This window comes from Mobula hypostoma, chromosome 2 (assembly GCF_963921235.1).
Source record: "Mobula hypostoma chromosome 2, sMobHyp1.1, whole genome shotgun sequence".
NCBI lineage: Eukaryota > Metazoa > Chordata > Chondrichthyes > Myliobatiformes > Myliobatidae > Mobula > Mobula hypostoma.
In genome coordinates, this window is record NC_086098.1 from 27,113,800 (window position 1) to 27,129,998 (window position 16,199).

The 16,199-nt window shown below is 40.9% G+C and overlaps 1 protein-coding gene across 3 annotated transcripts in view; it reads left to right on the plus strand.

Moving 5' to 3' along the window:
* The window catches only part of lama2 (laminin, alpha 2), a 398,231-nt gene extending 382,470 nt beyond the window's left edge, over nucleotides 1–15,761 (plus strand). For 2 of the 3 annotated variants that reach the window (XM_063034525.1, XM_063034534.1), the window contains exons 59-63: nucleotides 8,696–8,851; nucleotides 10,637–10,790; nucleotides 11,709–11,839; nucleotides 12,523–12,745; nucleotides 15,019–15,761. In XM_063034525.1, coding sequence (XP_062890595.1) covers nucleotides 8,696–8,851; nucleotides 10,637–10,790; nucleotides 11,709–11,839; nucleotides 12,523–12,745; nucleotides 15,019–15,170 — 816 coding nt within the window. In that variant the 3' untranslated portion in view covers nucleotides 15,171–15,761. Of the gene's footprint in view, nucleotides 1–8,695; nucleotides 8,852–10,636; nucleotides 10,791–11,708; nucleotides 11,840–12,522; nucleotides 12,746–15,018 lie in introns of those variants that run through there. The other variant, XM_063034544.1, reaches the window with a different exon arrangement.
* The last annotated feature ends 438 nt before the right edge of the window (nucleotides 15,762–16,199 follow it).

The window sequence follows — 16,199 nt, forward strand, 5'->3', positions numbered from 1 at the left end:
GGGAAGGATGTTAGAGGTAGTTTTTTTTTACTTTACTTTGAAAATGATAAGTGCATAGAATGCATTGCTGGGTGTGGTGGTGGGGTTTGATACATTAGGAGCACTTAAGAGACTCAGATACACTCATGGATGAAAAAAAATGGAGAGCTGAACATGTGGGAGGGAAGGGTTAGATTGATCTTGGAGTAGGTTAAAATGTTGGCACAACATTGTGTTCCATGTATGAATGTTTTCAAACCATTGTAAATGTTTTAAATCTGGAATAAAACTGTAAATACTCAGCATTCTGGGCTTTTGCTCTTTATATGTGCCTTCCACAGGTCACAACAGTATTTGCGTCATGTGAACTGATTGTAATTTAAACAGTTCACAAGTTGGGAATCCAGTTGTGAACCAAAAATGAGTATTGCAAGCAACACACATAAAAGTTGCTGGTGAACGCAGCAGGCCAGGCAGCATCTATACGAAGAAGTATAGTCGACGTTATTTCAGCTATTTGCTGAAATAATGCCATGCACATCCATGCCTTATACACAAAAATGACCCGAATCATAAGGAATAGGAGCAGGAATAGACGATCTGGCCCATCGAGCCTGCTCCACCATTCAATAAGGTCACAGCTGATCTGGCCATGGACTCATCCCCACCTACCTGCCTTTCCCCCATAACCCTTAATTCCCCTACTATGCAAAAATCTATCCAACTTTATCCTAAACCTATTTACTGAGGTAGCTTCCACTGCTTCATTCGGCAGAGAATTCTACAGGTTCACTACTCTCTGGGAAAAGCTGTTCCTCCTCATCTCCATTCTAAATCTACTTCCCCGAATCTTGAAGCTATGTCCCTTAGTTCTAGTCTCACCTACCAGTGGAGCAACTTTCCTGCCTCTATCTTATCTATCCCTTTCATAATTTTTTATGCTTTTCTAAGATCTCCTCTCATTCTTCTGAATCCCAATGAGTACAATCCCAGGCAACTGAATCTCTCCTCATAGTCTAACCCCCTGATCTCTGGATTCAACCTGGTGAACTTCCTCTGCACCGCCTCCAAAGTAAGGAGACCAGAACTGCACGCAGTAATCCAGGTGCGGCCTCACCAGTACCCTGTACAGTTGCAGCATGATCTCCCTGCTCTTAACTTCAATCCCTCTAGCAATGGCCAACATCCTATTTGCCTTCTTGATAGCCTGCTGCACCTGCTAACCAGCCTTTTGTGATTCGTGCACAAGCAATCCCAGAATTCTGCAATTTTTTACCATTTAAATAATAATCTGATCTTCCATTTTTCCTTCCAAAGTGGATGACCTTGCATTTACCAACATTATTCTCCATCTGCCAGAGCCTTGCCCACTCACTTAACCTATCTATATCTCTCTGCAGACTCTCTGTATCTTCTGCACAATTTGCTTTTCCACTCAATTTAATATCATCAACAAACTTAGATACTCAGTCCGCTTTTCCAGATCACTAATGTATATTGTGAACAGTAGCGGGCCCAGCAACAACCCTGCAACACACCGCTCACCATTGATTGCCAATCAGAGTAACACCCATGTATCCCAACACTCTGCTTTCTATTGGTTAACCAATCCTCTAATCATGCTAATACATCACCCCCAACTCTATGCATCCTTATCTTATGGGATAGGTCTTTTATGCAGCACCTTATTGAACACTTCCTGGAAATCCAAGTAAATAATGTCCATCTGTTCCCCTCTATCCACTGTGTTCATTATACCCTCAAAAAACTCCAGTAAGTTTGTCAAACAGGACCTGCCTTTGCTGAATCTATGCTGTGTCTGTCTGATGGATCCATTTCTTTCCAGATACCTTGTTATTTCTTCTTTAATGATAGCTTCAAACATTTTCCCAACTACAGATGTTAAACTAACCAGCTTAAAGTTACCTGCATTTTGCCTGTATCCTTTTTTGAACAGTGGCATGATATTCGCCATCTTCCAATCCACCAGGACCTGCCCAAAGTCCAGAGAATTTTGGTAAATTATCAACAAAGCCTCCACTATAACTTCTGCCATTTCTTTGGATACCCTGGGATGCATTCCATCAGGACCAGGGTCTTACCTATCTTCAGGCCCTCAAGTTTGCTCAGCACTATCTCTTTAGTGATAGCTGTTGTATTGAGGTCCTCACCTCCCATCGCATCCATAACATCTCTCTTTAGCATGTTAGATATGTCCTCCACCATGAAGACCGACACAAGATAGTCATTCAAAGCCTCTGCCATTTCATCAGTACCTAATATCAATTCCCCCATCTCGTTCTCCAAAGGACCTACATTCACTTTAGCCACCCTTTTCTGCTTTATATAATTTTAAAAACTTTTACTATCCATTTTTATATTTTGTGCTAGTTTATTCTTATAATCCATTTTCCCTTTCTTTATTGCTCACTTAGTGGTCTAAGATATGTAGAAATCTGTCACATAAATATAATACATTCTGTTACTTTTAGTGGTTGGGTTTTAGATAAAATTCACAGAGTTCAAAGAAACATGAAAGTAAATTTGCTCCTCAGCAGCTCAAATAATCCACTATCAAATAGAGTTGCAAGTTAAGCCATGTGAGGAGATATTAAGGGGATGACCTAAAGGTTTTTTAAGAAAGGTAGGTGTTTAGGAAAGGAGTTCTGGACATACAGGGATTGCATTTAGAAGATACAGCTGCAGACTGGGGAGCAATTAAATTAAAACCATAAGATATAGGAGCAGAATTAGGCCATTTGGCCGATCAAGTCTGCTCCGCCATTTCATCATGGCTGATCCAATTTTCCTCTCAGCCCCAGTTCCTGCATTCTCCCCATATCCCTTCATGCCCTGACCAATCAATAATCTATCAAATTCTGTCTTAAATGTACATAAAGAATTGGTCTCCATAGCTTCCTGTGGCAAAGAATTCCACAGATTCACCACTTTCTGGCTAAAGAAATTCCTCCTCATCTCTACCACCATGGGAAACATTCTCTCCACATCTACTCTCTCAAAGCCTTGCACCATTTGATAGCTTTCAATGAAGTCACCCCTCATTCTTCTGAATTCTAGTGAATACAGGCCCAGAGCCATCAAACGCTCTTCATATGACAAGCCATTCAATCCTGGAATCATTTTCATGAATCTCCTTTGAACCTTCTCCAGTTTCAGCACATCCTTTCTGAGAGAAGGAGCCCAAGCCTACTCATAAAACTCCAAGTGAGACCTCACCAATGCTTTATAAAGTTTCAACACTAACATCTGGTCCAGATGACTTATCTATCTCCGACCTTTCAGTTTCCCAAGAACCTTCTCTCTAGTTATGGTAACTTCACACACTTCCATGTCCCCTGACAGCTGGAACATCCTCCATACTGCTATTGTCTTCCACAGTGACCCTCATGCAAATTACTTATTCAGTTCATCTGCCATTTCATTGTACCCCAATACTACCTCTCCAGCATTCCGATATCTACTTTCACCTCTTTTACATGTTATGTATCTGAAGAAACTTTTAGTATCCTCTTTAATATTATTGGCTAGCTTACTTTCGTATTTCAATTTTACCTTCTTAATGACATTTTTAGCTGCCTTCTGTTCGTATTTGAAAGCTTCCCAATCCCAATAATTTTAGCTCTATTATAGACACTCTCATTGGCTGTTATGTTGGCTCTGAATTCTCTTTTTCGTCGCAGTTGTGTCATCTTTCCTTTAGAATATTTCTTCTTCCTTGGGATGGATATATCTTGTGCCATCCGAATTGTTTCCAGAAATTCCAGCTATTGCTGCTTTGCCATCATCCCTGCCAGTGTTCTTTTCAAATCAGTTCTAGCCAGCTCCTCTCTCATGCCTCTGTACTTCCCTTTACTCCACCATAATACTGATACATCTGACATTAGCTTCTCCTTCTCAGATTTTCAGCTGAATTCGATCATATTATGATCATTTTCCCCTAAGGGTTCTTTTACCTTAAGATCTGTAATCAATTCTGGTTCATTGCACAACACCCAGTTCAGTATATCTGATCCTCCAGTGGGGTCAACTACAACCTGCGCTAAAAAGACATCTCACAGGCACTCTGGAAATTCTCCCTCCAAAAATCCAGCACCAATCTGATTTTCCCATTCTACCTAGATTCAAGATCATCGGAGAGCCAAACTGGAATTACACCAATAAAACAGAAGGCTATAGGTCTAAAGAAGATTACAGAGATATGGAGGGAAAGGTTATTAAAAGTCGAAATACAAAGGATAAGATGTTAATATCCTTCATGCCAATAGGTCGTGAGCATTTGTTCGAGTCTGCTTTGATGCTTGGCATGGCATAGGGTTAACCCTCAGGGGTTTTCAATGGGCAACCCTCCTTCCTTGATGTTCCATTGATTAGCCCACTACATCTAAGAATGTAGAATGTCTAAGGGATGGCTTTGTAGAACAGCTTGTTGTTGAGCCCACTAGGGGATTGGCTGTGCTGGATTGAGTGTTGTGCAATGATCCGGAGGTGATATGAGAGCTTAAGGTTAAGGAACCCTTAGGGAACAGTGATCACAACATGATCGAGTTCACTTTGAAATTTGAGGAGAAACTAAATTCCAATGTGTTGGTATTTCAGTGGAATAAAGGAAATTAAAATGGCAGGAGAAGGGCACTGGCCAAGATTGACTGGAGAGGGACACGAGCAGGAAGGACAGCAGAGCCACAATGGCTGGAGTTACTGCAAAAAAATGAGGGAAATGCAAGACAGATATGTTCCATATAAGAAGAAATTTTTGAATGGAAGAAGGACGCTACCGCGGCTGACAAGTGAAGTCAGAGCCAAAGTAAAAGCAAAAGACAGGGCATACAAGAAAGCCAAAGCTAGTGGGAAGATAGAGGATTGGGAAGCTTTTAAATACTTGCAGAAGGAAACTAAGAAGGTTATTAGGAAAGAAAAGATGAATTATAAAAGGAAGCTGGCAACTAATATCAAAGAAGATACTAAAAGCTTTCTGTAAGTATATAAACGGTAAAAGAGAGCTGAGGGTAGTTATAGGACCAATAGAAAATAACACTGGAGATATTGTAATAAGAGACACCAGTCTTCACAGTGGAAGACATCTGCAGTATACCCTACATTGAAGAGTGTCAGGGGAGTAAAGTACAGTATGTGCAGTGAAAATTACGACTGAGAAGGTGCTCAGGAAGCTTAATAGTCTAAGGGTGGATAAATCTCCTGGACCTGATGAAATGCACCCTCAGGTTCTGAAGGAAGTAGCTGGAGAGATTGTGAAGGCATTAACAATGATCTTTCAAGAATCGATAGATTCGGGCATTGTACCAGATCACTGTAAAACTGCAAGTGTTACTCCACTATTTAAGAAGGGTGGGAGGCAGCAGAAAGGAAACTATAGACCTGCTAGCCTGATCTCAGTGGTTGGGAAGTTGTTGGAATCGATTGTTAGGGATGAGATTATGGAATACCTGGAGGCACATGACAAGATAGGCCAAAGCCAGCATGGCTTCCAGAAAGGAAAATCCTGCCTGACGAACATACTGCAATTTTTTGAGGAAATTACAAGCAGGGTAGATAAAGGAGATGCAGTAGATGTGATGTACTTGGGTTTTCAGAAGGCCTTTGACAAGGTACCACACATGAGGCTGCTTAGCAAGATAAGGGCCCATGGAATTATAGGAGAGTTACTAGCATGGGTGGAGCATTGACTGATCGGCAGAAAACAGAGAGTGAGAATAAAGGGATCCTATTCTGGCTGGCTGCTGGTACCAGTGGAGTTCCACAGGGGTCGGTGTTGGGACTGCTGCTTTTTACGATGTATGTCAATGATTTGGACTATGGGATTAATGGATTTGTGGCTAAATTTGCCGATGATACAAAGATAGGTGGAGGAGTGGTTAGTGTTGAGGAAACCGAGAGCTTGCAGAGAGACTTAGATAATTTAAGGGAATGGGCAAAGAAGTGGCAAATGAAATACAATGTTGGAAAATGTATAGTCATGCACTTTGGTGGAAGAAATAAACGGGTAGACTAGTATTTAGATTATAACATTATTAGAGCGAAAGAATTCAAAATGCAAAGATGCAAAGGGACTTGGGAGTCCTTGTGCAGGATACCCTAAAGGTTAACCTCCAGGTTGAGTCGGTGTTGGAGAAGGTGAATGCACTGTTGGCATTCATTTCTAGAGGTATAGAATAAAAGAGCAGGGATGTGATGTTGAGTCTCTATAAGGCACTCGTGAGACCACACGTGGAGTATTGCGTGCAGTTTTGGGCTCCTTATTTTAGAAAGGATATACTGACATTGGAAAGGGTTCAAAGAAGATTCATGAGGATGATTCCTGGAATGAAAGGGTTAACATATGAGAAACATCTGGCAGCTCTTGGGCTGTGTTCCCTGGAGTTCAGGAGAATGAGGGATCTCATAGAAACATTCCAAATGTTAAAAGGCCTGAGCAGATTAGGTATGGCAAAGTTATTTCCCATGGTAGGGGAGTCTAGGACAAGAGGGCACGGCTTCAGGATTGAAGGACTTCCATTTAGAACAGAGATGCGGAGAAATTACTTCAGTCAGAGGGTGGTAAATCTGTGGAATTTGTTGCCACGAGCGCCTGTGGAGGCCAAGTCATTGGGTGCATTTAAGGCAGAGGTAGATAGTTTCTTGATTAGCCAGGGCATCAAAGAGTATGGGTAAAAGGCAGGGGAGTGGAGATGACTGGAAGAATTGGATCAGCCCATGATTGACTGGCGGAGCAGACTCGATGGGCCAAATGACCTACTTCTGCTTATGTATCTAATGGTCTATAGAGAGCTCAACGATGACTTCTGGTGTCCCAGTGTCACCCTCCCCTACCCCCGTTGTGTCTTCCCACTCTCTTGATGCTATCTTGAAGCCCAGGAGAGGCCTTTTTGCTTGATCCAAAGCCATTAACTGCTTCTTTTCGCCACCTCTGATGTGGCTCTGATAGTTCGCCGTAGAGTCTGACCATGGATACCTAGCTCCTTCAGTAATTTGATCATGGATGTGGCTACAAATCCCCTACAACCCACTTCCACAGGAAGAAGTTTGCATTTCCAGCCCTGTTGCTGAGCTTCTGCTGCTAGATCTACATAGTGTAGCCTCTTGCGCTCATATGTTTCAGCCACTTAATCCTCCCACGGGACTGTGAGTTTCAAGGTGTAGATGATCTGTAATGAAATGAACCAGAGAATCAAGTCTGGCCTAAGGTTTGTGCTAGCAATTTCCAGTGGTAAGGTGAGTTGTTTATTGGCATCCACCAGCATTTTCCAGTCACAGGCCATGTTCATCTGTCCTGTTTCTGGCTTAGGAGGGAGATTAGTTGGTCTTTTCCTTCCTTCCCAGACAAATGCTACTGGTGTCAGAGCATTAGTCATTCTGCTGGGCAAGGAGTTGGTTGCTATCCTCTTGATTGCCACTGCCAGACTCTTCAAGACCTGGTTGTGACGTCACGTGTATCTGCCTTGTGTGAGGCTGGTTTTGCAGCTTGCCAGGATGTGCTTGAGGGTTGCCGGAATCGGGCACAGGGCACAAGTTGGGTCCTCACCGAACCACAGGTGGAGGTTTTTCTGTGAGGGAAGCACATCATACGTAGCTCTGATGAGAAAGCTAAGTCTGTTTGCTTCCATCTCCCATACGTCCTTCCACCTGATCTTCTTCCTGTCAGTACTTTCCCTCCACATCTGTTGCCCCTGCTTAGCCACGGAGACAGCCTTCACGCTTCTGTCTGACTCTTCTTGTTGCTGCACTTCCTCGACAACCATCTTCCTTCACTCTAGAATTGTGGCCTTGTGCCAGGTGGGTCCACTTGCTGCCAAACCAGAGCTGCCCCTACCCTGTTGGACTTGCTCTAAGTCTAAGGACTGCTGTGGCTTGCTGCACTGCATCAGTTGGGGTTCATTACGGCCCAGATGATAAGGTCCATGCAGCGTTACTGATGGTCTTGTCATGAGAGTCTTTGAATTTCATCTGATCGAAGATATGCATGATAATTTTAAAATAGAGGCATTGTTTAACTGGGATCCAGTGTCGTGAATATAGGGGTTAAGAGTGAATGGTCTTTGTGTAAGTTAGGAAGCAAGGGATGAATATCAAAGGGATTTCAGATTTGGGAAGGGCCGATTTTTGAGTTTCTTAGCGGGGGAGTGCAGGTGGCAACAGATCATGGGGGTGGAAGAGAAAGTGCTTTTGGATCCTGAGAAGTTCCATTTCTGTTCAGATGGGTAGTGAAGAAATGAGGCAAAGTGTCATTATGATGCATATTAAAATAACATTGCTTTAAGATGATACTACCATGATCAAATGAACTGAAAAGAAATAAGGTAAGTATATTTTGGATAGTTTTTTGGATATGGAAGACATAGTAAAAAATGAAAAGTTTAGTTTTTATTTAACTTGGTAATAAGGCATGAAGAAGAAAGCCCTTAACTCCGAGTGGAGTCATCAGGACGCCGTCATGACGGCGTTTTTTTTTAGCAGGCTTTCTTATTTTTATGAGGCTGAGTTGCTAGTTTGACGCTCAACCCAGCACGGATGGAAAGTGTGCAAGGGAGCTGGCTGGATTCGAACTCAGGATCCTTCGCTCCGAAGTCCGGCACTGAAGCCATAACGCCACCAGCCAGCGGTAATAAAGCATACTGTGCAATAACTTTTCATGGTGGAATAGAGATTACTTTAATATATATGCATTTATTTTTTGCAGATAAGAATTGAGCGAGATAAAAAGAGAGTAACAGTGACAACTGGTGTCAGTGTGGCAACTACAGTCAGCCCTAAAAATGCAGATATCTTGGATGTTGTGGGAATGATTTACATCGGAGGATTGCCTAAGAACTACACTACACGAAGAATTGGCCGTGTAAGATGTGAAGCTTAAATTTTTTCTTAAAATACTCATCAGTTCCTACCTCAATCTGCCTGATTTGCAAGACAACTTCTCTCCTCCATAACAGTATTAAATTGATTTTCCATCCATCACCAACACCAAAGCTAAGGGAATAGTCTTTATTATTCATATGACTGAAATGTCAAATGAATCTCATTTTCAACTCCTTTGATACAATAAAAATAGTATTAATATCTCAAGTCATACCTCACAACCATAGTTGTGATCCCTGATATCATTTAGGTTTTCTCCAGGGTTTGATGCTCCTCTAGTCAGGGTATTTAAGGCCCTCCAATATGACCCAGGTCAAGTTTGGTTTTAATACATTTCAATTTCTTTTCTCTTTCACTCAGTAGGTCCATTCATAACCAGTCAAAATGTGATTTTTTTTTGTGCTTTATACAGGTAAAATTGCACTAATGTACAAACATTTCTATTTGTTGTCCTTGGTATCTTAACCTTCTTCTGTTTATGGTGATAACTCTCAAAACTTATCGTATTATCATTATTATATATAAAATTGTATTTGCCATATACAATATACATATATCCATTGAGGATTTATTTGTAGCCCTCCGTATTTTTTGGAATATCTTTGTATTCTCAGCAATCTTTTGGTTTGTGCTTCCCTTGGCCAAGAATAAATTTCCTTCATCCACTGAAAGGAAGCAAACTCCTGATTGACTCTGCAGTATACAGTACACCAATAATCTTTTTTTAAACTCCTGGCTTTCTCTCCATCAGTACTGCTACATTTTCAGCTATATTAATGTCTGAGTTATTTTGTGAGGCAAGCGTTTTTAGAGCACCTTTTGCAGTTACTGCAGTCCCTGCATCTTTCCAGACACTTCTTCAAAAATAATTTCCAACCTGAATGTGTTTGAACAATAATGAAAATCTCTTTCAAACATAATTAAGCACTTAGTATGTTTTGTAAATTTGGAGAAGTTTAGGTTTGAATCTAATCTGTTCTATCTACAATTCAAATCAACTATGGTGCCTCAATAATTTATGGATGTTTCACAATATTTGCACATTTATATCTAAGTTGGGAATTTTACCTTATGCAAATCTGAAGTAGGGAGCAGGACCTCAATTCTGTAATAATAGTTATTTCTACATTAAGAGGATTTTAATGCTAGAAATGGGTTAGTGTTTTGAAGTATTTTGTAGTAGGCCCCTATCACACTGAAGCTGGCTGCATCCTGTGGTTAAAGGGGAAGTAAAGCTATGGCTTATTTTGAAACCATAACCAAACTATTGGTTACTCTTGGGAAAAGTAAGTAAAACTGAGACTAGTGTTAAAAAAAACCTAACTCTGCTAAGACTTGGCCATGCCATTTTGGCCATCTTTTAAAACCAAAATTAGCAATGAAGACTTATTAGAATCCTAGTCGTAAGTGGCCAAGTGGTTAAGGCATTGGACTAGCGACCTGAAGGTCATGAGTTTGAGCCCCAGCCGAGGCAACGTATTGTGTCCTTGAGCAAGGCACTTAATCACACATTGCTCTGTGACGCCACTGGTGCCAAGCTGTATGGGTCCTAATGCCCTTCCCTTGGACAACATTGGAGAGGGGAGACTTGCAGCATGAGCAACTGCTGGTCTTCCATACAACCTTGCTCAGGCCTGCGCCCTGGAGAGTGAAGACTTTCCAGGCGCAGATCCATGGTCTTGCAAGACTAACGGATGCCTTTTTTTAAAGTCATCTCAATGTACATTTGTATTTGATGGTCTGTTTATTCATTTTGTCAACACAGGTAGTCTACAGTATAAACGCTTGCATCCGTAACTTTAAACTGAATGACAACACTCTTGATCTGGATAATCCAGCCTCCAGCCTGGATGTTGGCACCTGTTTTCTCAACAGTCAAAAAGGAACTTACTTTGATGGAACGGGATTTGCTAAACCAGGTAAAAATAGCAAATTGATACTACTTCTACTGGCTCCACTCACAATGTAATTAACCATCGTTTGACAACTAAACTCTACTGGTCCATTGTAACTCACATGGTAGAATTGCAGAGTTTCTGTTCACCAGTGTAACTTTCTCCTGGTGTGCTTTTTAAATAGAAAATCTACCTCCCAATATCAGCCCTACTCCACTTTCTGATTTGTACTTCACATTGACATGAAGAGCAGAATTAGATCAGCAGGTCACTTCTGAAATATACCAGTGTTGCCAAACATAACAGAAGCAGTTTGCATAGCACTGAAATGGTGGTTGTTACCTAACTGAGAATATTTTAAAACATGATTACAAGCACTGATTGTTTGAATAGAAGTACCTGCCCATTATCAGTTTACATAAAAGATTTCTAGATCTCTAAAACCTAGTGTTTTTATTAAGAGCCAGCTCCAAATATGATCTGTGATGAAATTTAGTTTCTTTAAAACTCCCGACAACATTTTGCTTCTATTTTCTGATCTCTTTTTAATGCAACCCTGATCTTCTGAGGTACAAAACCCAATGATTTCACATGATAAACGCAAGAAATTCTGCAGATGCTGGAAATCTTAAGCAACACACACAAAACTTCATCAGGATGAAGGGTCGTGGTCTGAAACGTCAAATGTTTATTTCCTACTCCAGAGATTTTACATATAGTGGGTAGAATGTGTTATTTTGCCTTCATATGCTTCTAAGTAAGTGCCAACATACAGAAGGGATTAAGTGATGTATGTGCGTCACTTTGCTTGAAAACCTTTTAGATTAGAATGATGGCTGGAATAGCAGCCAAAAAAAAGATCAATTTGATTGATTATTCCATTCTAACTTAATGTGTGCAAAGCTTTTTACAATTACAGTATGTTCCTTTGTGCCAATTCAGTTCCACGTTATAGGGTTGGAATAGATCTACAGATCGAGTTTGATTTTCGCACTACACAGAGGAGTGCCGTCTTATTGGGAATCAGCAGTCAGAGAGTAGATGGACTGGGCGTTGAACTAGTCAGTGGAAAAGTAAGTTATAATCAGAAGCTGAAACAAATTGATCTGAAAAGCGGCTGCAACTTGCATTTGTATTACATTTTTAGTGCAAAAATACAAACCAAAATCTCCACTGGAATGTTTTCAAAACAAATTTTGGGATCAAGGCAAGGGACAGCAACGATCGATTACAAAGCAATAAAGGAGAGTTTTATGAGCTATTTAAAGAATTTATAATCTTGACAGCTGAAGGCACAGCCAACTGTAGGAAAAGTAAAGTTGGAGAAGTGCAAGGGTGCAGTATTGGAGGGGGATAAATATCTCCAAGTGTTGAGTGGGATCCAGCGTCAGCCATGATGGAATGTTGCAGAAGACTCGATGGGCTGAATGGCCTAATTCTGCTCCTATGCTTTATGGTCTAAGCCACCGGCAGCTATGAGGTCATGGAGAATTTTGGTAACAAAGAAAAGAACTTTATAACCCAGCTGCTCTTAAATTGAACCAGTGTAGGTCAATGAGCAGATTTCTATTGGATGGTTCGTAATTGTGCATGAGAATACCTGTCTGGATGCAATTAGTAACCTGTTAAAGTGAAGAACAGAGTATCTTTAATGATGTAAAAATTATTCATATATATAATTTAATGGTGATTATTTCAGTGGGATCTCAACAATGCTTTGCCTAATACTAGTTCTCCTTTCACATCTTAATGTTAGATTTATGTTCACAATGATAACGGAGCTGGAGTATTTACTGCTGTCTATGAGCCTTTGCACTTCACTGAGCTGTGTCGTGGACAGTGGCACAATGTAGTAGTCAAAAAAATCAAACACCGTTTGGAACTGACAGTTGATGGAAAGAGAGTGGAAGGCAGTAGCCCGATTGTAACATCCACTGCAACTGACACCAATGATCCAGTCTTCATTGGAGGTTATCCAGGTATGCACACATTTGTTCCAAATTATTTTCTTTGTGAAGTTTCATGACCAACTGCTCTTCTAGGGGTGCTAATTTCTTGAAATTTTGCCATTTGTGTGGGAAAATTATTTCAGCATAGCTTTGATGCAGCTGGGTGATTTACTGAAGCATTTCAGGGGCAGTTGAAAATCAATTACATTTCCCAGTGTTTGGCTTCATAGTTTGTCCGTGCCAAGTAAATACGGCTTATGAAAACGGTTGCATTTTTACAAGAAATAAATAGCTTTCAACACACACAAAGTGCTGGAGGAGCTCAGCAGGTCAGGCAGCATCTATGGACTGAAGAAGTAGTTTATTTAATTGATGAAGAGGAATTAAATCACTAGCTACACTTGCTTGCATCATACACCAGAGTGCACTCTTCAGTTACCTGATGAGGTAACTGTAGCCTTTGGCCAGGAGCAGAAGTCGTCAGGTGGTGCCCAACCTTCATAGAATGTTTTGACCCTTAACCACTACACTCTCCAGTTGGCGGGTCAGCAGTGGTGGGCGCGTCACTGCCCACCTGCTTCTGACTTCCAGCTCAACTCCCCTTGCCTGCTCTGTTTCCAGAAAGAGGCTCTTTTTTCTTCCTCCTCCCATCCTGTGAGCTGCTTGGTTCTTGCTCTTTTCATCAAGGCCCAGCACAGACAGCAACCTCCATGTCAACCTTGCTGGGAACCCTCTACAGCCGATCTCCACGGGGAATAGCCACGTCTACCATCCTTTGTCCCCGCACTCCTGGACTAAGGACTGGTACTTCAGGACCTTCCTCTCATGAGCCTCCTCACATCCTTCCTCCCACGTACTGTGAGATCCACCAGGATGATTTTCTTGTCTTCAGTGGATGTCTGGTTGAAGTGTGGTTGGCACCACCTCTGGAAACTGCAGCTCCCTCCCCACACTGATGCTCATCTCCCATGATATGGCAGTTTGCAGCAGATTGGTTGTGATCTGAAGGTTTTGATTAATAATTAGTGGCCCAAGTCAGGCACAGGAGGTCCACACCTCGAGCCAACCACTTGCAAAGGTGTCCTGACTACACTTAATTTTTGCAGCCATGCTGCTCCAAACATTCTTGAGGCTTCACTATTGAAGCCAATCCCAAAGAGAGAAGTGTTTCATGAACAACCTCAGGGTCTTCAGCTGTAGACCTACAATCTCACCACTGGGCCTTACAGCAACATATGCTGTCGAAGACCTTTCCAACTCATTCTGTATTGTTAAGTGTCCGAGACAGAAACAATTGAAGTATGTTTAAATTAATATGTTTTAAATAAAAACATTTTGACTTCTGTAATTAAAATATAGATATATACAAAACATGCAGTAAACACAAGATCCTGCAGATGTTAGAAATCTTGAGGAACACACACACTTGCTGGAGGAACTCAGCAAGTCAGGTAGCATCTATGGAGGGCAATAAACAGTCAATATTTTGGGCCAACGACTTCCATCAGAACTGGAAAGTAAGGAGGCAGCAACCGGAATAAGAAAATGAGGGGAAGGAGTACAAGCTGGCAGGTGATAGGTGACACCAGGTGAAAGGAAAGGTGGGTGGGTGGGAGGGAGAGAATGAAGTACGAAGGTGGAATATGATACGAGTAAGAAGTAGATGACTGAAGAAGAGATAATCTGATAGGGGAGGACAGTGGTCCATGGAAGAAAGGGCACCAGAGGGAGGTGCTGGGCAAGAGAGGAGAAAATTATGGTTGAGAGGGAACCAGAATGAGGAATGGAAAAAGGGAGAAGGGGACAGGGAGTGGTGTCCAAAAGTTAGATAATTTAATGTTCAAAAATAAAACAACCACTTAGTTTCACTGATTTTACCATTATGATTGGCAACTCATTTCAGCTGTTTGATATGTCTGCTATGTCTGGCATAAAGCAGGGGGGCCAGGTATGAAGTGCATCCAGACTCTCAGCTCAGTTATAATCAGTAATGGCCACCTAAGGTCCAGAGCTCACTGACCTGCGCTCAGTAATGGGAGCTACCAGCTAGCTGTCAGTCCACATCTGTTTAAACTTCACACAGACACACATATAATAAGTTTAACAGTGTCATTGTGTCATATTCCTCAAATAGCTATTCTGGGTAATATAAGTTCACATCATCACCACTTTGCTCATTGGTCAGCTGAAGGATAACTTGCATTTTCTCATCAAAGCAACTGCTAAATTCACTATTCCCTTTATTTTCAGTAATTGTGCTTACTTTTTACCGTAATAACTCATATTTCTCTTATTCATTTCAGATGACATGAAACAGTTAGGACTGACCATTGATACTCCTTTCAAAGGCTGCATACGTAACCTGAAACTAACAAAGCCAAGTCAGACACTTGAAGTGGACTTCAGCAAATCAGTGGAGCTCAAGGGAGTCCAACCACTCACCTGTCCAGCATAATGGAATTAACCAGACTGTTTTAAAACAAAGATGAAAGCATATATGGTTTAGAGTAAGCCTGTATCTTGTACAGGGCAAAAATAATTTTGGAGACTCAAATTAAACTATACCTTCATATTATTTCTGTTATTTTTCTTCTTTTTGCTAAACATTGCAGGATAGAAAAACGGCAGAGGGCAGTCAGTAGCGGATCAGCAGGCTGTTATATGCAACTCTGATATTAAATTGCTTTGCTGTCAATGGAATTAAATGCAAGGCACAGCATTTAATGTTGAGCAAATGCAATAGCATCCCTTTCACACTTAGTACATTTCTTGTCCTGTGAGCTGAAGAACATTTTGAGTTTTCATTTATTAAGTAAGGTTAAACATAAGCCAGTTTTTTACCCTGTTGATGCAATTTCCTGTTCAATATTTGCAATATGTAGAATCACCCACTAATTTTCCTGCTCTTTTTTTTTCCTGTGTGTAACATTGTAACCAGCAGTGTGCAATATGGTATAACTATATCAGTAAACGTTTTTGAAGTGAAAGTCGTAGTTTCATGTTTAAGTGAGGGCTGGCAATTAAAAAATTTGCTCTTTATTAAAGAAATTTCATAGAGACCAATTTCATAAAAGTTCAATAAGGTGCCATGTTTGATCATCTCTGTTGGTACATTCAGAAAGCTTAGTGCATAAACAAAAGGTCTGTAAATTTCTTGGAATTTGAAAATTACATTTCAAAAAAATTTCTATGAGAAAGCAATTTTGTTGGGGAGAAATATGGGAGTTTTAACTTCAGTGAGGATTACCTCTAGAATGTTGCTCTCTGGTAATTGTATGATTTTAAAAACAAAACACTGGATAGAGACTGAAGCATAAAGAGAGAAAAGACTAAATATGAAGGGAAGTAGCTAATAATATTAAAGAGGAAACAAAAAGTTTTTTTCAGATATATAAAGAGTTAAAAAGAGCCAAGAATCTCGGACTGCTGGAGAGGTAGTAATGGGGACAAAGAAATGACACATGAACTTAATAAATATTTTGTA